General features: G+C 31.4%; 4 protein-coding genes across 4 annotated transcripts; 3 read left to right on the plus strand and 1 right to left on the minus strand.

The window, feature by feature from the left end:
- Window positions 1–361: 361 nt before the first annotated feature.
- On the plus strand, window positions 362–2,456 carry INS49_010767 (uncharacterized protein; the record flags this gene model as incomplete). The annotated part of the gene is made up of 2 exons (XM_043171490.1): window positions 362–1,296; window positions 2,345–2,456. The coding sequence occupies 2 exons, from the start codon at window positions 362–364 to the stop codon at window positions 2,454–2,456; spliced, it is 1,047 nt and encodes a 348-aa protein (XP_043023235.1).
- A 1,522-nt stretch (window positions 2,457–3,978) lies between these two features.
- On the plus strand, window positions 3,979–6,381 carry INS49_010768 (uncharacterized protein; the record flags this gene model as incomplete). The annotated part of the gene is made up of 1 exon (XM_043171491.1): window positions 3,979–6,381. One exon carries the CDS (start codon window positions 3,979–3,981, stop codon window positions 6,379–6,381), a length of 2,403 nt encoding a protein of 800 aa, XP_043023236.1.
- Window positions 6,382–6,719: 338 nt separating this feature from the next.
- On the minus strand, window positions 6,720–7,782 carry INS49_010769 (uncharacterized protein; the record flags this gene model as incomplete). The annotated part of the gene is made up of 3 exons (XM_043171492.1): window positions 6,720–7,048; window positions 7,122–7,588; window positions 7,676–7,782. 3 exons carry the CDS (start codon window positions 7,780–7,782, stop codon window positions 6,720–6,722), a joined length of 903 nt encoding a protein of 300 aa, XP_043023237.1.
- Window positions 7,783–9,718: 1,936 nt separating this feature from the next.
- INS49_010770 (uncharacterized protein) lies at window positions 9,719–10,142 on the plus strand (the record flags this gene model as incomplete). Its single annotated transcript, XM_043171493.1, has 2 exons — window positions 9,719–9,760; window positions 9,843–10,142. 2 exons carry the CDS (start codon window positions 9,719–9,721, stop codon window positions 10,140–10,142), a joined length of 342 nt encoding a protein of 113 aa, XP_043023238.1.
- Window positions 10,143–26,100: the final 15,958 nt, after the last annotated feature.

The raw sequence follows: 26,100 nt of genomic DNA on the forward strand, positions 1-26,100 counted from the left end.
AGACAAATTCCTGTGTAATTGTACGTTGGCTTTACATTCCCTAGGGAATGCTTCTTCCATGATTATCGGGGAATGTAGTTTTCATTGCATTCTGCTCATCTGGCTGACTCCACAGCAGGAACGGCGTGGGTGGCTGAGTTCTCCCGGCATGGCGTGGAGCAGGGGCTGACACGGCGGCCTCATTGGCAGATTGACGCCTGCGCTGCACCTATCACGTGATGAGTGCTTCTCGAAATCAAGGACGCAAAGCAGGGGAGCACGCAGGCAGAAGCCCTCCTCTCCCTTCATCACCTGCTGAATCCGCCGTAGGCTTGTCGGTGACTTTGGACGTTGTAACTATATCATATTCACAGTCTCAGTGATGCGTCTTCTCGACACCACAACTTTCGAGCTGGCCTTCAACAGCCCCTCCGTGTTCAAGCAGGAAGGCTACGCAATCCTCTCGCATCGATGGATCGGCTCGGAAATCACATTTGAGCAGCTAGGGGGACATATCGACGCGCTCCGGTCAGCAGGGGTCACACCCTTGGAATCACCTCAGCAGGACAAAATTCGGGGCGCATGCCAAACCGCCAGGGCCAAAGGCATCAAGTGGATGTGGATCGATACGTGCTGCATTGACAAATCGAGCAATGTTGAGCTATCCGAGTCGCTGAACTCAATGTTCCAGTGGTACCGCGATGCCAAGTTGTGTATTACTTATCTGTCAGATGTCATCAGAAAGGGAACCGACAGAGAGGGCTTCACCAACGAGGTGGGTCAGCCCTCCGTATGGTTTTCACGTGGCTGGACGCTGCAGGAGCTTCTCGCCCCGCGCCACCTCGAATTTTTTGACAAGAACTGGGACCCCATGGGCGATAGAGCCGAATTGGCGGGGCAGATCCAGAAGATTACCGGCATTCAGAGCAAATATCTCAAAGGCGAAACAAAGGATGACTTCAGGGCTGCATGCGTTGCTACGAAGTTCAGTTGGATCGCAAGCCGCCAGACAGAGCGCGACGAGGACATGGCGTACAGCATGCTGGGTCTCTTCGGCGTAACGATGGACCCACGTTATGGCGAGGGCTGGGGCGCATTCATGCGGCTGCAGAAAGAGCTGCTTGCTAGGTCGGAGGACGAGTCACTGTTTGCGTGGAAGATGGCGGAACCCGACGCCGGGTTGAAGCTCCTCTCTGGAGTCCATTCACAGCAGCAGGAGAACTGGAGAGAAAACGAATGGGGCCTCCTGGCGCCGCGCCCGGTATGTTTCAAGGATTGTGGTCAGATGACAGTTATTTGCCCCGGGGACAGGAAAAAGTACATCAGCAGGCATGGTGGGGGGTTCCAAGTTCGGCAGCGGGGTTTGCAAATTAGCTATGGGGGTCGTCATGAAGTTGATGTTACTTACGCAGCGAGGCTTTGCGGGCCCGCCTCCTTCCTCTTTTACGCAACCTACGGCATCCGGGCATGTTTGCAATCGTCGCGCGAGCTTTCCCATATGTACATTGACTTTCAGTATACTCTCAACTGCTGGGATCGGGATGAATCGGGGGGCATAGTTCGCGTGCAAATTTGGCTACGAATGATCAGCGGGACCCAAGATGTACATATCTTAAAGCGGGTGAGATGTACAGAAGTGATCAAAGATCTTGACAGGAGCAGGCCGAGTCACACGACAGCATCTGGCGTCGTGTTGCAGCCATGGGCGTTGGAATCATAGCGCTAGAGCTTAGATCATCATGACAGCCCGCCGTTGCTTTATCAGGGATAAGAATGAATTCCAAATTTGGGGGCATCGAAGATATTGCCAAAGAATTGGCCTCGCCAGCTCACTTAAGGTCGATCCTCGAGGTCTATTGGAGGCAATCACGGCGTTATCGTGCTAGTTAGCAGTGAGAAATGCGATCAGCAAGGCCATTCACATTCACACTTGACATACAGATCAGTTCCGACTGACAAGGAATGGCATCGCAACCGTAGATTCAAATTATCCGGCCTGAATCAGGCTTGGTGGTTATTTGAAACCCGTAACTACAACATTGGTGTTTGACTGGAGAATAGTGAGGAGAGGATGATTGCGCCGTAAAAGCACAGGAGCAGACATCCGGGGCATGTTGTGATGGATTTCTCCGACAACGACGGAAATGTTGGGACAGTGGTAACGAGCGTCTGAGTTTCTCTCTCCTCTTTACGTTTACAATACATTACGAGCACGTTTAGGGAGCAAGAATAAGCGTTTGAGAAGACACGAAGAAAGAAGGACAAATGTCAAACATTGGAGGCCAACTTGGCGACTACTGGGCACGCAGTCATTTACTGCCCACATGAGCATTGCAGCCCCCACTTCTTGACACGCCACCTACAGGTGGAACAAGTACAACTTCGAGGAATGGTCTTGTGAACACCTGCGCGCTGGAAATTCGCGGTCGATGCAGCACGAGTGCATGCCTGTGCACGTTATGCTCGGGGAGCGTTAGTCCGTCTCGGACCGCAGCCGAATCGAGGAGAAAGGAGGCATCATATCAAGCGTGGCTCACTGCTTTGGCCTCTGCAAGACCAACAGCGAGCGGCAGGGAGACGCGAGCAGAGCGGAGCATTCCATTATTTGTACATAGGCTCTGGTCTGGAAGCACAGAACCTCGCAGCCCAGCCCGGTGCCTAGATCTTGGGACGTTTCGATTGGCGCCGGGCTTGGCGACGATGGGGTTGAGGCTGAAGGGGCCGGAAAATCGTACTTGATGCCATTTTATTGGTGCAAGCCCCAAAAACTGCCGGGCTCTTCGGCGGAAAGGAGGCTCAAGAGGGCAGGCACCTTACAATCCCCTCGGCAACTGTGAGTGGTGCAATGACGCCAACGCCAATGTCCCTGGCGCTGCGAATCCAATACACTGGGCCTGCCCTCCTCTCATCTCGGCTCCCTTGAAGGCGATCTCCTGATGGCCCACCGAACAAGGTTGTTTCCCTATTTTATTAATCTTGTTCTGTGTGTCGAATTGAATCCACCTTGTATCTCGCTTGAGCGGTTGTTTCGCCGAGATGTGGCGGACCGTTCCTCGCAGAAGATCAGCGAATTAGGGCCCTCGAATTTCCCATCATGCTGTCTTGGCGTTTAAGCCAGTGCAGCATTAATGACAGGGGCAATGCAGCCTCCTCAGATGTTCCACCAATACCCGTTGTCACCGGCTCCGGATCCGAAGACCAGGTATCCACCGTCACCGTCCGCCCCGGGCGCGGACCATCACGTCCGAAGTTTTGAGGCTTCGTCTGGCGGCAGGATCTACGGACAGCGAGAAACTGCAGAAACAGAACGAAACGAAACAATGTGGTCGATCAGCAACGTGAGACTCAACTTTTGTGGCTCTATCGAATTGTTCCGTAGCACTGCCCTCTTCTGGCCTTGTTTCCTACTCATGATACCACGCACGACTCGCTAACTACCGCATGTGATGGGTCACGAGAATCCGGATGCTTGGCCCCTGAGCAAACAGAGTTCCTCTTGCGGAAGGCGACCCGCAAAAGCTTACACGGAGGATCTGTCATTGAGCTCAAGCGCCGCCTGCGCAGATTATGTACAAGACCCTTGCAGGGTTATGGCGTCAAACAAAAAGCTCCGAAATACTCAGGCCGGTCCCCTGAACGCAACCCCCTAAACAGGTTGCGGGACTCACGAAAGCGTCGATTTTGGTAATCTAACTCGCACGAGAGGCGGTAGGCGGTGGCCGTGGTCCACAGAAACATCGAATATATGTCGAGACTGTTGCTCGACTCTTTCTCACCTTTTCTTTCCTCTGGCACGACCATCTTGGATTGCATCCTTTGAAGTCACCGCAAGCTCGGTGTTGTCTTTCGTTTTTTTCTTGTCAGTGCATTTGCCTGGCTTTACATTCTTTATCACATTCATTCATTCACCAATTACCACAGAGCTAGGCTCTGTCAGCTTCGGTCCCTATCACACCAATATCACTACAGCTTCTTTCAGCGCCTCGAAAAGACACAAAAATGCGTTCCACACTTATGGGTTCGGCGGCAGCCCTTGCCGGGCTCGCCCGCATGGCGACGGCAGCTACGACGGCGAGCGCGTACACAGACGCCAAGACAGGCATTGACTTTATGCAATACTCTGCCAACGGCGGTGCGTTCAGCTTCGGTATCGCCCTTCCCGAGACGGTCGAGTCGGACTTCATCGGACAGCTCGTGGTGCCCATCACAAAGACAGGAGGATGGGGAGCCGTTTCGCTCGCCGGGAGCATGTTGAACCACCTCCTTCTCGTTGCCTGGGCCAACGGGGAGGAAGTTGTCAGCACTTTCCGAACCGCCGGTGCATACGCCAACCCGGACGTTTACGATGCCACCGAGGTCAGCGCAAAGCCTATTGCCGACGGAACATTTGTCAACAGCACCCATTTCTCCTTCACCTTCCTCTGTGAGGGATGTATCGTGGGAGGCACGACCTCTTTCAAGCCAACAGACGAGACCCCCGTGTTCGGCTGGGCTCTTTCCGCAGAAGACCCAACTACTCCCTCAGACCCCACCAGCGCCATCCCTTACCACGGTGCTGGGTTTGGCTTGTTCGGAGTCCCAGCTGCGGATGCCAAGTCCGCCAAGTTCGACACATGGGCTGCGAAGGCCTCCGAGGCCACCACACCTACTCCTGGTGCCGGCAGCAACTCGACCACGCCAATCGGCGGCAACAGCACGTCTGTTATTCCTACGACCTCCAACGTGACCTACGATGTGATCGTCGTTGGTGGTGGCCCTTCTGGCATCATCGCTGCTGAGCGTATCGCCGAAGCTGGCTCAAGTGTCCTCCTGATCGAGCGTGGTCCCGCCAACACTGTCGCGCTCGGATCTGATGCCGGTTTGCCATGGAACGACACCCTGACGCCATATGATATCCCCGCCCTCGGTAGCAGCATGTCAGCCCTTCCTGGCACCAAGATCTGCAGTGACACCGCCTCGATGGCTGGCTGTCTCCTTGGAGGATCCAGCTCCATCAATGGAGAGAACTTCATCCACCCCCCTGCGCACGACTTCAACAACTGGCCCGCGGGATGGTCCTGGAGCGACGTGAGCAAGGCCGCTGAGCGTCTCTACTCCCGAAACCCCGGTACCACTCAGCCCTCGGTTGACGGTCAGTACTACGATGACAAGGCGTTCGACGTTGTCTCTTCCTACCTGGACGGGCAGGGCTGGACTGAGGTCGACTCCATCGAGTCGCCCAACGAGAAGCACATGATCTACTCCCGCCCCGCTTGGTCCATCACCAACAACCTCCGTGCTGGCCCCGCCAGGACCTACCTGCCCCACGCTGAGGACCTCGACAACTTCACCCTCAAGCTCGGCAGCAAGGTCATCCAGGTTAAGCGTGATGGCAGCAGCGTCACCGGTGTCCTCACCGAGGCCGAGGATGGCAGCCAGCAGATCATCAACCTGAAGGAGGGCGGCAAGGTCGTCCTGGCTGCCGGAGCTCTGTCCACCCCTAGAATTCTCTGGAACTCTGGCATCGGCAAGTCCGATGCTCTCAAGATCGTCCAGGGTGGTACGACCGGCGTCAAGCTTCCCGACGAGGCCGACTGGATCGACCTTCCTGTTGGCCACGGCCTCAAGGACCACGCCCAGGCTCCTCTGCAGTTCAACATGGCCAACCTCACTGCGTACAAGTTCAACGACATCGCCACCGACCCTGTGGACGCCGATCTCGAGCTCTACAAGCAAGGCTCCGGTGTCCTGACCCAGGCCGCCCAGCGTATGCACCTGTGGACCTCGATCAACGGCACCGACGGCGTCGAGCGCTACCTCCAGGGCACCGTCAGCGTCATGAAGGACGGCATCCTCACCATCCGGGCCTTCCTCACCCACGGCACCACCTCCACCGGCGAGCTCGGCATCACGGCCGGCGGCAACACCGTCCTGAACGTGAAGCCCTGGCTGGTGACCGACGCCGACAAGGCCGCCTTCTCCGACTTCATCCAGTGGTGGATGGACACGACCACCCAGAACAACGCCACCGTCGCCGCCTCCGCCTCCATGGCCCTCGACGCGGACGCGACGCCCGAGTCCATCATCGCCGACTCCCTCATCTCGGGCGACCACTGGGTCGGCACCGCCAAGATGGGCACCGACGACGGGCGCTCCAACGGCACCAGCGTCGTCGACACCGACACCCGCGTGTACGGCACCGACAACCTCTTCGTCGTCGACGCCTCCATCCACCCGGACCTGCCCACGGGTAACACCCAGGCCATCATCATGATCGTCGCCGAGCAGGCAGCCGAGAAGATCGCCGCCTTCGACGTCGCCACCGGCGGCAGCTCTGCCGACGCCGGCGCCGACGCCAGCGAGCCCTGCACCAGGAGGAGGAGGCGGGACAGCATGGGCCGCGTCATCCGTCGCCGCTACTAGACGGGGAGACTTCAACTTGCATGGTTTGGTATAGACGGTTTTTAAAGGGGAGTAAGGACACTGTGTGTGATTTTTTCTAGATTCAAAGCTTCTTGTATATTTTCAGACCATAGTAGATAAAGAGTTGTCAATGTACATGATACAATTGCCATTATTCACATCACTACGTCTCATGCAGACATTCGTGCAATAGTCGTGGATCGCGAAATGTATTTCCTCTATACCTAGTAGGTAGCTCGCTGCCTAGATAGGTCCGTATGGTAGCGAGATGATCGACTGGCTGAGAACCCATGAAAGATTTGCGGCCACACGCTATCCTTGTCTATTCCTAACTTGACTTAGAAGAAGCTTCCCTTCCACGCGCTCGCAACAGCCTGCGCGACCAGCTTGTTGATCGAATAGCCGGGGTGGTAATCGTTGAACCACAGGCAGCTCTTGCCGTCGGCGTTGTAGCAGGTTGCGTCCGGCGATCCGTATGCGGTGGGGTTCTTGATGGCGGTCATGAAGGGCGTCGTGGTATCGACGATCTTTGCGTTGACGCCGCTGTTGGCCGACGTGAACTTCGCAAGCGAGGACGCCAGCAGCTGGTTGTACTTGGCGATGACAGTTGCCTCGGCGTCTCTGGCGCTCGAGGCTTGCTGCAGCATCATAGGCGTGTATTGGATCGCTTTGCAGGTCGTGTCAGTATGGCTCTGTTCAAAAGAGTTCTAGTGGTGATCGGAACGGGGCATTGAACTTACGTGGAACGCTGAGAAGGACGAAATTCCGGGCGCCAGCGTTGTAGATGATCTGGAGCTGCTCGAAATACTTGGCAATGACGGCGTTGGTAACGTCAGTAACGTTGCTGAGGTAGTACGTGTTGCCGACATCGTTCACGCCGATCCATACTCCCACCAGGGTGTTTGATGCTGTCCAGGGGGCGTACGACGGGTGAGCCGCCAGGGAGCTGCTGAACTGGCCGACCTGGTCCACGAAGCTCTTGACGCTGGGGTCGTACGGCTTGACGATGTTGGAGTCCGTCGTTGCGCCACCGTAGGCAAAATTGTAGGACAGAAGATTTGAGACTTGCAGCTGGGAGACCAGCATGCCCACCCAGTTGAGACCGCCGGCAGCTGTCCATCCCGGTAGAGGTGGGTTGCCAAGGGGGTTGCTGGCTGATGGCTTGTTGCCGTTGATATCAAACCCGGTCTGAGAGTACGAGTCGCCGCTGCTTGGAGGGTGAGTATGCCGCAACGAGAGTGGATTTCATGAATTACTGACAATGTGATAAGATACTGAGTTCCCGTTGGTGCACTGCTGGGCGCCACTGTGGAGGTTGTGACTGTTCTGAGTGTAGTCGTTGTTGTGGACACTTTGGATGTGCTTGAGGTTGCTGCAGCCGATGATGTTCCTGGAATGCATTGTGCTGTATTTCGGGTTAGCTGAGGATAAAGCACACAACCCCAGCCAATACGTCACTCACAATAGTACGCGTTCAACGATGTACAGACCGATCCTTGAGCACAATTCGTAGCCCCGGTAAAGCCAATACCCCCACACTGACCATACACTGGCACTTGTGCTGATGCGACAGCAGTCAACAAGGACACCAGCCACATTGACTTCAAGGCCATCTTTGATTGGGATAGCTAGACAAGTAAGCCTGAGGACCTGGTGAGTGTGCGAACACTTCTGATAACACACAGAAATGAGGGACTGGAGAAACCATATATCAGGAACTAGGTGACAGGTTGAGGCTGGGACAAAGCTTATCTATACGTGGGATATGCTGCTGTGCAGCGGCCGCCTCGCTTCGGCCACTATTTGTTTTCAACTAGGGTAGTAGGCGAGTGGTGCGCCCCGGGAGCTACATGGAGCAGTTGCCCCCGCAGAATCCGGAGACCACAACGTGGCTTCGAAATGAAAAAGACATCCTTTCTGCCGACTTTATCTGACCATTGGAAGCCCAGACCATTCTTGGCGCTCTGCAGCCGCGTCGATTTGGCCGCTTAGTTGTATTGAGCTTCCCTCGGAGGAGGTCAGCCGCGCTTTTTCGGGCTAAAGGCCCTCGCAGCCGGAAACACAGGCACCGTTTGTCAGTACACCAGATTTGCCTACTGACTCGTTCCCAGGATTGCATCGTGGGGCAACGAATGTAATCGGAAACTTTAGATGCGACTGTGCCTGCGTTCAACATATATCCTCTTACTAGTAAATTGTTCAACAGCCATCTCTTGCCTACATGACAGGGAATTCCTCCAGTGTTATGGCTTGTACACCACGAGCCGATATACTTACTTTTACTCGCGAATGGGATCAAACCATTTCGCCAAATGCATCTATGGGAACGAATAATCTAGGACCTTTTATTTTTGATTCCTAGTTTGTTACTGCTTGTCTACAATATATTCATGACCCCCAATGTGAATAATGAACATATCTTCAGTGTCAAATACAACTGTGTTACTGCCTTCATAATGCATTACCTCAATTTGAGCAATACACAGTTTTAAAGCATATGATCGGTTGCATCCCCATCGTCTTTGTCACAGTAAGCACCAGCACATGTGATTGATTGGCTGACGTCGCCTTTGTCCCATCCTATAAGAATTTTACTTGAGGGGTAAATCAAGCATCATTCCTGTGGAAAGCTTCTGGCAATTATTGGGGTCGTTCGTAGTCTCCGTGATCTTAGCAGCAACAGCCTCGAGTGGTTCTAGATTTATTTTTGCCGCCGAGGAACCAGGCTCACACCTCCATCGATCCACCGTGGCAGACTCCTTCGGTGCATCGGCAGAACTGCCAGTGTCCGCTCTGTCTGTCCAGCTCCAAGGCTTCCCAGGTTGGAACTGTTTAGACTAAAGCTCCCAGGCCCAGCCTCCCCAAATCCATGGAAGAGAACATCGTGATGCCACTTGCCGCGTCAGAGAAGTTTTCTGACTGCGAGATCTGCCACGCGATCTGCAGCGCTCTTACGAGTTTCCCGAGCAAGAAAAAACACCGCGCGATCAATCTAGGCTCCTTCAAGGAGGCACTGTCCTCCAAATGTAGCAGGCACAAGCCCATAGTCAAGATGGTTTCAGGTGTGGTGCAGCAGTGACAGAGATCAGGCCTCCGCACATGGTTCGAAAGACGTTGTCATCAGTATTGTCCGGCCGGGTGTCCTCGATTTAACAGAATCTATAAAAGACCTCGGCACCTGCGCCGAACTTTTACTCGTCCGGAAGGAGTCTGTAAAGAACCATCCCGGAATTGCACGAATCTTGGATCCCACGTGGGTTGACACTAGCATCGTGGGCCACTGGCGGAAACGGTGCCTGTCATCTCACGGTACAAGGTGCAAGAATCCTCTGAAGATATGGGCAGTTCGTCCATCCTGGGTCATCGATACGCAAGACAGGTGCTTGATTTCGGGCAGGGAATGCAATTCCTTTGCCGCTTTGAGCTACAGGTGGGGAAAGGCTGAAGGTCTGCAAATTCAGGCCGATACCATGGCAAAACTGCGAAGGCGTGATGCCCTTGACGATCCCGTCATCTGCTCCCAGCTTGCCCCCATCGTACGACACGCCATGTCACTTACATCTATGATTGGAGAGCGGTACCTTTGGGTTGACGCCCTTTGCATCGACCGTTCTCGGGCTGCCGAGAGCACAGAGCAACTTCAACTCATGGGAGCCATATATGCGAACGCCTCCTTGACCATCGTCGCCTACGACGGCGATGCCGAAGACGGTTTCCCTGGTATCAGAGGCGCCTCGACTAGCAGAAACCTGGAAAGATGATTCTATCCAATTCGGCGAAGAAAGATTCATCCATGATAAGCGCGAAATGTTTGATTTCAGCCTTTGGGGCCCCTATCACAAACGTGGTAGGACCCATCAAGAGTTCAGCATGTCCTCCAAACGCCTCATCTTCAGCCAAAATTCGTTGCACTGGATGTGCCAGTGCAGCGTATGGGAAGAGCAGCTCCATCAAGGTGTGGAATCCGAGAAGTGCATCGAAACTAGCATGGGCGAGATCATGCGTGGCATGCCAAACCTTCAATCCCTCAGCCAGTTACTGGGAGACTACAACACTCGAGAACTCAAGTACGACGAAGATTCTCTGCCAGGAGTATTTGGCCTGCTTACAGTCTTCAGCCGGTGCTTCTCGGGGGGTTTCCTCGGTCGGATCCCTGAAATGTTTTTCGAAGCAGCACTGAGTTGGCAGCCACACTGGGAGCACATTAACCTCCGACGAAGAGTTCCTTCTGGCCGCCCTGATTTTAGCCGACTTCGTCCATGTCAGGGTTGTAAAATTAGTTTTGAGTTTTAGTTAAACTTAATTGAGATTGTAGTTTTAGTTTTAAGTTAGTACTTTTTCAATTCTTAGTTTTTAGTTAAACCTTGTGGTGCGGGCAGGGGCGTTTGGCCCCTAAGGGCCCTAGATAGGCAATTTTTAGCTCTGGAGGTAGACTTAGACTTATTTAAGTAATACATACCCTAAATCCCCTAAATTACTTACATTATTTATAATGCAATATATCTTTTTATATAAGTTAAAGAATTTTATAAAGGTTTTGCTAAGATATGCATTAAGAAAGCCTATTCTTTAGTTTAAATCTTAAAATTAAAGCTAAGCATAAGCTAAATAGCTTATATAGCAAAAATAAATTAATTAAGCTCTTAAGTTTAAATAAAGTTAAAGCCTATATTATTAAAATAACGCTGCACTAAGCTTATATTATTATATTAACTAAATTATTAAATTCCTTAAATTTACTTATTTTACTTTCTTTATTTCTATATATCTTTAAGTTAAAATAGTAAAGTTTTATTTAGCTAAATATATACTTTTCCCTTAAGCAGCAAATTTAAATCCTAAAACTATAATTTAAGGGGTAAATTAATAAACTAATTATGCTTATTATATGCCTTAATTTATAACTTCCTTAAGGATTTTATTGCTTTATTAACGCTAAGGGCAAAGTAGCTTATATTAATAAAAAAGTATAAAGTATATTAAAAAGCCTTATTAAGGTTTAAGATATTATTAAGAAAATAAATAAGAATTAATAACTTAAACTTTAAATTATTATTATTAAACTTAAATTTAAAACTTAAAAACCCTATTTTAAAGCTTACTTTTTTATTATTATAAGAAAAACTTTAAAATTACTTAAACCTAAATAATTCCTTTTTTAGCTATTTAATATTAAATTATAATAGTTTATTTAAATTTAAAACTTTTTTATTATATTTAATAAAACCCTTAAATCATTTTATTATATTTCCTTTTTTTATTAATACTTTCTTAAGACTTTTAAGAAAAAGCTTAAAAAAATATATTAATAATATAAAGTTATATAATATAAGGGGTAATATTTAATAATAAAATCTTTAAAGTTTAAAAGATAAAGGCGGCTTTTTATTTTAAGTTAAAAAATATAGTTAAAATTAATTAATACTTAAAACTTACTTTAAATAAATAAGCTTAGCTTAAAGTTTTTATTTTTTTTAAAAATTGCTTTTAAATTAAAATTATTAACTTAAATTATAAAGTTAAAACTTAAGTATATATCTTTGCTTATAAATTTATAAAATTAATTTTAAAGTATATGCATTAAGCTATTAAGCTATTTTATTAATATAAGGAAAAATAATCTTAAGAATTAATTTATTAATTATTTTCTTACCTTTTTAGTTAAGAAAATAGCAAACTTTATAATAAGGGCTAAAGAATTTAAGAATTAATTGCAACTTAATTATATATAAATAAAAAGATAAGAAGTAATAATATTTTAATTAAAGAATATATATTTAATAAGGTTTATTAATGCATTATTAATTATTACTTTTTGCTTAATATTAAAATAAACCCCTTTTTAAAAAATAAGGCAATAAATAAAGCTCTTATAAATTAAGATTAAGTTATAAATTAAATAATAAGTATTATAAAGATAATATATAATTAAATTATAAAAATATAATTAACGCTAAGCTTATTAGCTTATTTTATTATAAATTAAAAATTTAATTATAATGCTTAATAAAATATAAGATAATAATTATAAATTAAAGTAATAAATTAAGAATAAAACTTAATAAATAAGTTTGCTTATATCTTTTTAAATTAAAATAATTAAATATAATAATTATTAGTTTATAATAACTATGCAAGCTAAAGCTTTATATAAAAAGGATAAAGTAATTATAATACTTCTTACTTTTAAGCAAAAAGTTAAGGTTTTATATAAATATATTATAATTATAATAAAAAAAATATAGCATTTAAGCTTATCTTTATTTTAATTAATTATTTAATTAAATTAATAAAATTAAGATAAAGATTAAAATTAAGAAGCTTATTTTTAATAATTTATACCCTTTTAAATATATAACTTAAGCTTAAGCTTAAGTTATAAAAATATTTACTAAGATATTATTATTAAAGAATTCCTTAAAATTAAGAAAAGTAATAAGTAATATGCTTAATATATAAAAGGCATAAACTTAAATAAAGAGAAAAATTTACTTATTAATAATTAAAAATAAATAGATTTAAATTAAGGCTTTATTAAAAGATAATAAGTATTTATATAAGGCTTATTAGCTTACTATCTTATTTATGCTAAAAAATGCAATATAACTTAATTCTTTATATTTAATAAAAAATAAAAACTTAAAGGCAAAAAAGCATTAAGAAATCTTAATAAAGCTTAAGAAAGCATTTAAAAAAATCTTAATAAATAAATTAAATTAAAAGGCCTTTAAGGAAATTATTTTTATTTAAGAGATTAATAAATAAAATAGTAATAAATTTAATATTAAATCCTTATTATAAAGTATAAAAGTTAAGTTAAGTTTAACTTAATTCTTAAATTAATTTTCCTTATTAAGAATTTAAATAATATATAAGCTAAGTGCTTAATTTAATGAATATTAAGGATGTTAATTTAAAGGAAAGAAAGGTAAAAGAAAGGTTATAAATATAGTTAAAAAGCTAATATATTATAATAAATGTCTTTTTAAAATTAAGATTTTAACTTTAATGTAATGGGCTTGGGCTATTACCTAAGCCATAATGCATGCCCATGCCAGGCCCATATTATACCTAACCCTTTTATGTAATAAAGCATATACTTAAAAGATAAATTTAAAGTTAAGTTCTTTTAAAACTTAATTTACTTCTTAAATATTATAATTTATAATTCCTTTTAAGTACCTTTTAATAAATACTTAAGATTAACTTATAATATTAAATTATAATTTTTAAATTATATTAAAAAAAATACTTATATTATAAAGATAAATAACCTTATACTTAAAATATTAACCTTTTTATAAAATATATAATTAGGAATTCCTTAATTTACTTTAATATTAAGCTATAAAAACGCTTAAAAAGCGCTTTAATCCCCTTAATTATTTATAATAATACTTATTAATATTAATAATAATGTTATTATATTTTTTTTTATAATAATACTTTATTAACTTATAAAGCTTAAAGTATATATAAACCCTTTTAACTTATTCTTAATTTAATATAAGTTGCTTTTAATTAAGCCCTTATTTAATAATAATTAAAATAGCTTTTTAGCTTAAAAGATTATAATATAATATAAATTATAAATTAATATAAACTTTATTAAAGATTTTTAAGAATATTAAATCTTTTTATAAAATTAGCTATTTATTAAAATATAATTATATATTATAGCATTTTATAAGCAAGGCAGGTTTTAAAATAGCTTTAATATAAATAAATTCTTTAAATATTTAAAGCATTATTATAAAAACTTATATTAATAAATAGCTATTTTAGTTAAGTTTAAGATATTTTAAATATAAAATTATAATGGCTTTACTTAATTTTATATTTAATTTAAATAATTAATAATATAAGTTAAAGGCCTTAAATAATTAAATAAAATAAAATTAAATTATTTTTATAATTAGCTTTCTTTATAACTTTATAATAAAGCTATTAAGGTATTAATTTTATATATAAATTATAATAAAGTAATAAATATATATTATTAAATTACTTATAAGCTAAAGGCATAAAACTTTAAGCATTAATAATATATAAGCTTAACTTTATATTTTTTAAAGCTTTTAACTTAAGGGCAATAAGCAATAAATTAAAATATAATAATAATAAATATATATTATGGGCTGGCCTTAAAGGGGCTGCAGGCTGGCTAGCGCCTTTTCCCATAAGCTGTAAAGCAATAATTAATTAACTATTTAAGCCAAAAGGTATGTAATAATCTAAGCTCCCTTGGATTACCTAGCTATATTATATAAGGCTTAGGCTTTTAGCCTAAGCTTATTATATAGCCCTCTTTTCCGGCTTATATAGTAATATAATTACCCCCAAGGCTTACTTATAATATTGCCTTTTTAAGCTAAGGTTCTTCTTTATGAAAGGGGTGCCTGCATATTGCGGTAAACATAACTTAAACTTTTAACCCTAGAGCTTAAATTATTTATTATGGGCTGGCCTTAAAGGGGCTGCAAGCTGGTTAGCGCTTTCTCCTATAAGCTATAAAGTAGCAATTAATTAACCATTTAAGCCAAAAGGTATGTAATAATCTAAGCTCCCTTGGATTACTTAGCCACACTATATAAGGCTTGGGCTTCCAGCCCAAGCCCATTACAATATAGTTATAATAAGTATAATAAGGAGCTAAGGCATTAAAAATAAGGGGCTATAAAGATATTAAAGCACTTCTTTTTTTTAGTTAGCTAATAGCTAAGCTAAGGCATTTTAAATTTTTAAGTTTTAAAAAAAGGCTTAATAAGGGTATAAGGCATATTTATATTATAGTTAATAAGAATACTTTATAATAAACTATAAACTTTTTTTTATAGCTATGCTAATTTAAGTTTAAATTATAAAGCTAATTATATTTTATAAAAAGAATTTTATTAATTTTAAGAAAAAAAATTAACTTTTAAGTAAAGTTTTGCTTAAAAATATAAGCCTTTTTTATAAATTTAATTTATATAAAAATAATATTAATAAATATAAAATAAATTAAATAAGCCTTTTTTCTTAATTTTTATTATTATAAATTATAAGCATATTATTATTACTTAAGTAAATAATAAGTATAATTATTATATTATTATAAGTAAATAATAAGTATAAAAGGTAAAATTAAAGCTAATAGCTTTACTTATTTTAAGAAACTTAAGGATAATTATTAGCTTATTATAAAGCTAATATATTATATATATAATATAGTTTTTTTTAAATATTAATATATAATAAGCTTTTATTTTAGCTTATATAGTTTTAAATATAGCTTATTTTTTTTTACTAAGCTTGCCTTAATTATATCATTATAATATCCTGCTAAACTTAGCTTATAATTATATAATAATTAACGTAGCTTAAAGAATAATTATAAAAAAAAAAAGTTAGTAAAATATAAGTAATTTAGCTTAGTTAATTTTTAAAATAATTATAAAAGTATGAATAAATTGCTTATTTTATAATAAAATAATAAATATTACTTTAATAAGAATAAGCTTAAGTAAGGTTATATAAATTCTTTAAGTTATAACTTTTTAAGAAAGAAATAATAATAATATAAAATAATATAAAATTAAGCCTTTGCTAAAAGAAGTATAAAACTTTGTTAGCTTTTTTAATAAAAAATAAGCTTCCACCCTTTTATTATATTAAGATTAATTTAATTATTATATTTATTTATTATTAATAAAGAATAGATTTATATTAATATTATTATAAAGCTTATTATATAATATACCTTAAGATTAGCTATTTAAGCTATAAAAATAAGTTATAAAACTTTATAATAAAGGTTAAATAAAGATTAGCTTTTTACTTATAATAGCTTTAATCTTCTTAATATATAAGGTAAATAAAAAATAATAGTTTTATATAAATTATTATATTTTTAATAAAATAACTTAATAAAATTATTATTTCCTTTTCCTTATTAAGGAAATATTATGCTTTCTTTTTAATACTTAATAATTTATAAAGCTAAATATTTATATAGCCTTTTATTTAATATAAATAATAAAAAGGTAGAAATACTTAATAATATTTTAAATTTAATTTAGGTTATTTAAATAATTAATTTATTTCTTTAATTTATTTAATATACTTATTATATTTTAATAATATATTAACTTAATCTTAATTAATATTTTAAAAAACTATATAATAATATATTTAAATAATATATTAATATTTTCTTTAAGCTTAAAAAGAAATTATATAAAAAAGGTATAAAAGGTTTTATATTATTTATAAAATATTAAATTAAATTTAAATTAAAATAAATATAAGTTTATAATAAAAAAATAAAATACTTAAGCTTTATTATTATAATTAAAATAAGTATTTAAGTAAATTTAAAAAAGGTTAAGATAATTTAAAAATAAAAGGTATTATAAATAGTTTATAATATTTAAAGCTTTATAAGGTTTATAAACTTTTATTATAACTTTATTAAAAACTTTTTTAAGATTATTAATTTTTTCCTTTATTTTATTATTAAAAGAACTTCTTTTTAATAAGAAAGTAAAGAAAATAAAGCCTTTTACTATTTTAAGGCAATATTTATAAAAATATTAATTTTAATTAAATAAAATTTAAACTTAAGTATAATAATAAAAATAAATTACTTAAAGATAGCTTTTAATATATACTTATTAATTTAAAAAAGAAAGGCTTTTTATTTAATTATTTATTATTTTATAAAGCTTTTTTTAATATAATAAAATTATATTATTTATAATAAAGAATTATTAATAATAATTAAAGCCTTAAAGGTATAATTATTTATACTTTAAAATATATTTTATTTATTTATAATATTTATAAATTATAAAGGCCTTAAGTATTTTATTAATTCTTAATTCTTTTTAAAAAAGTAAGCTTAATAAATTAAAACTTTATTTTTTTTTATTATAATCTTTAATATTACTTAAGAATATAAGTATAATATTTTAATATATTATTATAATAAAAATAAAATAAAATAATTTTAAAGGAGGATTATATAATTAAAATACTTTAATTAATTTTAATAATAATTTTTAATGCTTATATTATTATATTTATAAGGTTATAATTATTTAATAAATTAATATTAATTATGCTTTAAAATAAGGGAGTTTAATAAAATTTATAATATAAAATTTATTATAAAGTAATTATATTTAATTAATAATAATTCCTTAAGAAAGTTAAAATAATAGCTTAAATTATTAATTATATCCTTAATATATATAGTGCGTTTTAATTTTAAGGCTAATTATAGCTCTTAAGTTAAGAATTGCTTATTATATTAATATTATAATAAGTTTATAACTTTCTTATAATAAAGCATTTAAAATAAAAAGGAATTTTTTAAGTTTTTTTATATAACTTTTATTAAAATAATATATTATAAGTAATTTAGCGTTTTATTTAAAATTATAATATATATTATTAAATTTAACTTAATTAATAATTATAATAAGGCTTACTTTATCTTATTTCTTTTTTAAATTACTATTAATTTTAAATATTTATTAACTTTATAATAAATTTATTAGCTTATAAAAATAATTTATATTATTTAATAATTATTATAAATTATGTTTTAAAATAAATTTTCTTAAAAATAATATACTTTATAATTATAAAGGATTATATATAATGCTTTATTACTTTATAATAACGCTATTATAAGTTTCCTATATTTATTATTAATAATTAAGACTTTAATTAAATAAGGGCGTTTTAAGCTTTTTTATATATTTAAATAAGTATAAAATACCTTTTATTTATAATATATTACTTTAAAATAAATAATAATATAAAGTAAATAAATTAAAAAATATAAAAATACTTATATAATATTATTACCTTTTTATAAAATAATTAAGCTAATTACCTTTTAACTTACTAAATAATATTAAATAATAAGAATTTAATAATAATTAGCTAAAGCTTAAATTAATTAATAAATAAGTTTAATATATAGATAATTCTAAGCCCCTTAAATATAATAATATTTATAGCTAATTTTAAGGGCTAAATAGCTATATTTTTAAACTATTTTTAAATTAAAATAAATATTGCTTAGATTATTATTATTTTTATTTAGCAATAATAAAAATAAATAGCTAATAAATATTATTAAATAATAAAAAGGTTTTATATTAATAATTAAGTATAGCTATTTTTAAAATATGTTTAAATTACTTAATTAATAAAAAAGCTTAATTAGTTATATTAAAAATATATTATAATAAATATCTTTACGCTTTAAATAATTATTTTAAATATATTAAGCTAAGTTTATTTTACCTTTAATATTAATTAAATTAAGCATATTATAAAGGATTTATTATTTACTTAAATATTTATAAATACTTAGCTAAGTATTATATTAGTTTTAAATAAAGTAAATAAAAATTAAAATAAGGAATACTTTATAAAGAAAATCTTAATAATTAAGAATATATTAAGGTATTTATAAAATAGTTTTCTTAAAAGGCAAGTTTATATTAAATAAAAAGGCTAAGATATATTAATATAAAAACTTTTTAAAAACTTATAAGGATTAATAGCTTTTAACTTATTTAAAATATAATAAGGAAATGCTATTATTTATAAGAAATTACTTATTTAAGGTAATTATAAGGCAGGCTTATATTAAGTTTAATAAGCTTATTTAAAAATATAATATAAAATAATAAGAATTATAAGCAAAGATAAAATAAAAATAAATAAGATCTTATTATATTATTATAAGCTATTTAAATAAGGCTGCAAAGCAAGCCTTAAGTATTTATTATACTTAAGCAAGGCGTAATAATAATAAGATTTAAACTTATAACCTTATTTATATATAAATACTTTTAATTAATTAAAACTTATTATATACTTATTTAATAAATAAACTAAATCCCCCTTTTATAAAAATTAAATAGCATATTAAACTAAAAGAAAACTAAGCTATATAGTTAATTTCTTATAAAACAAGACTATACTAAGTATATTATTCTTTTAAAATTCCTTTATTATTATTTATTTAAATAAGTATATTAAAATATTTAATTATAAAATTAAAAACTATAAAGGTTAATAATAAGGTTATAATAACTTAATAATAATAAAAGTTAAACCTATAAATTTTTCATTTAAAAATAAAGCTTTTAATTACTTAAACTTATTATAACTATAATAATAAGCTAAGCTAATTAATACTTATAATAAAGGGCATTATAATTAAAAAAGAATAAATTCTTAAAATCCTTTTCCTTATCTTTTTACTCCTTCTTTTTAAACTTATTGCAAATATAATAATAACTTAAATTATAATTACATTACTTAACGCTAAAAACTTAATTAATAAGGGCATTTAAAGCATTAATTATTATATTAAACCTCTTATAATAATAATCCTTAAATGCATTAAAGCATGCTTAAGGCTAAATTAATATAAATATAAAAAAAAAATAAGGAAGGCATTTATATTAAAAGCATATATATTATTAACATAATAATTAGCCTTAGCTCTTTAATTATTATTAAGGGTTATAAAGGCATTTATTATTTCCTAAGCAAAGCAAGTTAATTAATAATTATTAATATTAATACTATTAATATAATATATAACCATATTAATATTAGTAAGAAATAAAAATATATTAATAAGTTATAATAAGGTTAAAAATATATTTTTAATAAAATTAATAAAGGCATTAATTAAGGCCATACTATAAAAATAAACATAGCTGCTTAAATAAATAATAAGGGTAATAAGGGGTAGCTTTATTAATATAATACTTATAACCTTATGGAAATTAATAATAACGTAATTAAAAGCTAAAATAAATATAGCTGCATTATTATAAATAAAAATAGCAAACTTAATTTATTTAAGGATAAAAATATAATTATTATTAGTAATAATTACTCCCTTTAAATAACGCTATATATTTTATAATAATGGCAAATTAATAAATATATATATATATTAAATGCATTTATACTTATAATGGCAGCAATTAATATAAAATGCGCTATAACCTTTAGGAATATAAATAGGCGGCTTATTAATTTTGCAAAAAGTTATAATACATAATTTGCAAGGAAAGAATAGCTGCTTAATAAGCTATTAATCCTTATTATTAAAATCATTAAGCACTTAATATAATCTTATAATATAATATCTTTATATTTAGTTAATAATTATAATAAACCTATATTAAGGGATTAAAAAAGTATTAATAAGCTAAGGGAAAGGCGTTTAATAAATAAGATATAAATAAAGAAGGGTATATTAAGAAATTATTAAGGGATTAAAAGGGTATTAATGCATTAAGGTAATGGCTTCTTAATAAAAAAAAGCAGCTATAAGGAAAGCATAATAAGCATAAAGATAAATAGCTAAAGAATTAAATTATAAAAAGGCTAAGAAATTATATAAGTATTAATTAAGTTAAGAAAGGCTTTTTAGCTAAGAGTGAAATAAAGCTAAGAGGTAATTAATATAAATAAAGAAATAATTATAAAAATAATAAAAAAGTTATGTAAAGGTAATAAAATAATGCATATAATAAGTATATTATAATAATAATATAATATTAAAAAGAAAGAATTATAAAGAAAAGTATAATTATAAAGAAATTATTTTAAGTAGTAATAATAAATATAATGCAAAGATAATAGCCGCGGTAAGTAATATTAATATATTAATAAAAGCATGCTATAGCTTAAAGCCAGCAATATATATAACTTATATATAATTATAATATATTAATAAAGAATTATATATATAATAATAATATTATTATATTATAATAGCCCATAATATGCATAATATATACTTTATATTATATTATATTAAGCATAATATATAAATATAGTTAATATAAAAATAAAATAAATAATTATTGCTTTTAAAATAAATAAATATAGCCTTAAGATAAGTATATAATAAGGTAAATATATAATTAGCATAAAATCGCAAAAGCCTTAGGTTTAATCCCTATTATATATAATATAAAAATAAAAAGGGGGTTATATAATAAGCTTAAGCTATTACTTAAGTTATAATACATATTCATACCAAGCCTATACTGCACTTAACTCTCTTATATAATAAGGCATATACTTAAAAAATAAATCCAGAATTAAGCCCTTTTAAGACTTAACTTATTTCTTAAATATTGCAATTTATAACTCCTTTTAAATACCTTCCAGCAGACGCTTAAGGCCAACCCATAATATTTAAGGTATATTAAAAATAATATAGTTAGCATTAATATAAATTAACTTATAATAAATAATAGTTTCTTAAGAAAATTAATTAAATTAAAAATAATGCAGCATTTTAACTTAATTATAAAAAAAATTAAGTAAGAAATATACCTTAAGTTAGCTAATAATTTAATAACTTTTATTCATTATTATATTAATATCCTTATTATAATTAAAGAGATTTTAATTATATATTAAGCTTATATTATTAAGAATAATAATATTTATAATATAATATTAAATTAAACTTAATTATAAAGATATTAAGTAATTATTAATTATAATCTAAGTATGTTAACCTTAAAGGGTTAAATAAATATTAAGAGCGTTATAAAGTTTGCTAAGGTAAACTTTTTTATATTTAAATTATTAAAACTAAATTAAAAGGGCTTAAAGAAAGGTAATAAAGGTAATTTCTTAAATAATAAAAATAATTTCTTAAATAAAGATAATAAGTCCTTAATAAATTCGCATTATATTAAGTTAATAGCCCTTTTAATTAATATAGAATTAATAAAGATATTAAAATATAATAAAAATGCTAAGATATAGGATAATAATAAATTCTTAATATAAACTTAAAATAATAAGATAAAAAATAAATTAGCAACCTTTAACCTTAAAAGAATTTGCTAAACTTAATTTATAAAAAGGAGTAAAGTAATTTTAAATATATTTAATTTATAAACTTAATTAAGTATATTAATTGCTTGTTATTTTAAGATTATAATTAAATAATTAAGCTATTATTCCTTATTATTAAATTTAAATTAAAGATTATAATAATAATATTTACCTTATTAATATTATTAATATATATTTTTATAAATAAAAAAAAGGCTTATAATATAGCAAGCTTATATTTAATTAATTAATTATTGAAAATAAATAAGCCTTAATAAAGTTAAAAAGAAGATAATAATAAAATTATAATACTAGCCTTAACTTTAAATAATAAAAATAAAATAATAAAGAAGGAAAATTAATTAGCTTTCTTTATATAAAACTTAAATATTTATAATAATATAAATTAAGCCTTATTTACTTTAAAAGAATAAAATTAAGGTAAGTAAGCCCTTAATATTATATTTAAAAATTTAAATTAAATTAAGGAGGATTTATTATTAAATTTAGCTATTCTTATTAAGGAATAAGGGCTAAGAGGGAAGTTAATGCTTTTAAGTATAATTAAAAAAATAATAATTAAGGCTATATATAAGTTAATATTATAAGGGGTTTGCTTAAACTAAGATATTAAAAGGCACTCCTTTTAATAATTATTATTAAAAGAAAGTTAATTAATAATTAATAATTAGTTTAAAAAAATAAGCATTACTTTAAGCAATATAATAAATAGCTAATAACGCTAAGATTAAGCTTAAAGGTTAATATATACTTAAAAGAATTATTTTGCATTATCTTTAAATAAAATTAAAATTATAAACTTAATTAGCTATATTATTAAGTTATTATTTAATGTTTTGCTATATTAATTAAAATAGCTATTATATTTAAGGGAATAGCGTTAATTTGCCTTAAAGTTCTTCCTAAAGCTAAAAAAAGTTAAATAAGTATAGCTAATAATTAAATTATAAGCAATATATATTAAGTTCCTACTTAAGGCTAATATTTTTAGGATAATGTTTAATTATTAATTTATAAATAATATAATTTTATTACCTTAATAACTTTATTATAATTAAGTTTATATCTTTAAGGATATTCTTTAATTAAGCTATAAAGTTTTCTTTTAAAGAAATATAATATATAAATATTATAAGATAATAATAACCTTAAAAAATAAATATAAGATAATAATAATTACTTTTTATATATAATACTTTATAAACTAAATGCCTTAAGGCATAGCTAAAACAAGTTATATATATAGTATATTAAGAAATATAGTTTTTAAAGCTTAGTTAATAATTTTAAGGTTTAAAGAATTAGAATTATTATTAATAATGAAATATATTTTATATTTTAATGCTTTATTTAATAAGTTTATTAATAATTATATAGTTTTTACTAAGTTTTTTAATAATTTATTTACCTTTTTATATTTATATTATTTCCTTAAACTTAAATTTAAATAAATTAGCTTAAAATTATTAAAGATAATTTTATTTATAAAGCAAATTATTATTTTAAACTTTAAATTAAGTAATAAAGCTATAAAATTAATGCATAAATATTAAAAAAGATTTTAATAATAAGCATAATTAAAGAATTATTTAAAGATTTAAGAAAAGTTAAATATTTTCTTATGGCTTTTATTATATTTAAGGGAATTTATTTTTAGCTAAGTATTCTTAATTTAAATTTTAAAAACCTTATATATAAATTAAGTATAAAAAGCTATGCTAATAGGCAAGTAATTTTATTAAATACATTAATAAGATTATAGTAATTTTATATAAAATTAAAAATATATTAAGGCATTTATAAATATATATAATAAAGTACAAAATATAATAAATACTGCACTTAATAAAGATAAATAGTTTTATCTTAATATAAATACTTTAAATTTCGCAATTAAAGTAATACTTTTTTAACTTATAAACTTATTAATAAGGACTAAAATAATTAATAAAATAATTAAAAATATGCATATAATTACATTTATATCTTTTTAACTCTTAAATATAAAAATAAGGTATATTATTAAGAAAAGGGAAATATTAAGGGTTATTAAGACGCTTTAAAAATTAAGAAATTATATCTTATTATTTTAATTCCCTATTATTATATATATTAATTATTTTAATATGCTTTTAACCTTAAGTATTAATAAAAAATTAATTAATTAAATTGCATTATAATTAAATATTATAATTATTTTTAATCTTTACTTAATTTATTGCTTAAATATAGCTTAAGTAATATAAATAATAAATAATTTATCTTAATTAAGAAAAGGAATAATAAATTTACTTTTATTTAATGCCTTAAATATAAAGATAATAGTTTTAGCTTATTTAAAATAAGTTAATATAAAATAATAAATATAAGTTTAAGCATTGCTTATGTATTTATTATATATTGCCTTATTAATAGCTCTTAAAGTTATTATTAATATAATATATATAAGCTTAGAATAATATAAGTAAGTTATTTTATATTTGCTTAAGGGAAATAAATTTTTAAAAGAATTACTTAAATTAATTTAATAATATATTAAAAAGAGGTTAATTAATTATAAACTTATAAATAAAGCCCTTAAGTTTTAAAAAAAGCTAAAAGTATACTTTGCTTATATATTAAAGAAGTAAATTTTAGCTATATTAAAGTATGCTTATAATTATTATAGCTATTTTATTATAGCATTTATACTTTATAACTTAAAAGGGGAAATATAATAACTTATTTAATATTTAAATATAAAGTGCTATATTAAGAATTATATAATATATTAATTTTAAAGTTTAAAGAACTTTATTTAAGTTAAGCTTATACTTATAATATTTTTAAGGTTATAAAACTTAATTAATATAAATTATTTAAGTAAAATTATATTATTTAAGGTTAATAAATTAACTTATTTTTATATCTTTATTAATTACTTTAATAAATTTATTATTTTATTAGCTTATATTTAGCTAATAATTATAAAAATAATAACTTTATAAAAATTAATTATTAATATAGCGGGATTTTTAAAATAAGTATATTTAAATAATGTTTTTTATTTTTATAATGATTAAGTTTAAGGGTTTTTTAAATTCTATAGAATTAAGCTATTATTTAGCCTTATATATTACTTAGCTTTAATAAAGAAACCTAAATTTATAGTAAAGATAATTAAGAAAAGATTGAAATAATAAGCCTAAGATTAATAATATAAGTAGTTAAGCTTATAGCTAATAGCTTTGCTTAATATTATAGCTAATATTAATAATTGCTTAATAAGAAAGTTAAGGTATATATTAATTAAGGTAATGCTAGGTTAATTAATAAAAAGGGAGCTAAAACTCTTAAATATAAATATAAAATTAAAAAGATAAGAAGTATTAAGCTTAATTAAAAAGCAAATCTTTAATAATAATGCCTTAATTTTTATTTATATAAAAAAGATTAAGTTAATAAGATTTAAATATATAAAGAGGTTATTAAAGGCTATAATAAAAAAGATACTTAATTAGCATTTAAAAACCTTTAAAGTAAGTAAATTAATATAAAAAAAGATTTTAATTATAAGGAATTTAAAGATTTAAAACTTTTAAAATAAGAAGTTAAAAAATTCTTATAATAAAAAAAGGGTTAAAGCTTTTTAATTAAAATAAATAGGTTTTTAAAAGGTAATTAACCTTGCCTTAAATATATCAATTTATATTATAAATTTTATATTTAAGGGTAAGAAGAAAAGGAAGGTTTATATAAATAATCTTAAATTATATTAAGTAAAGCCTTTAAAATTAAAGAAATATTAAGTAATATAAAACTTAAATAAAGAAG

This window comes from Diaporthe citri (genome assembly GCF_014595645.1).
Source record: "Diaporthe citri strain NFHF-8-4 chromosome Unknown scaffold_5, whole genome shotgun sequence".
NCBI lineage: Eukaryota > Fungi > Ascomycota > Sordariomycetes > Diaporthales > Diaporthaceae > Diaporthe > Diaporthe citri.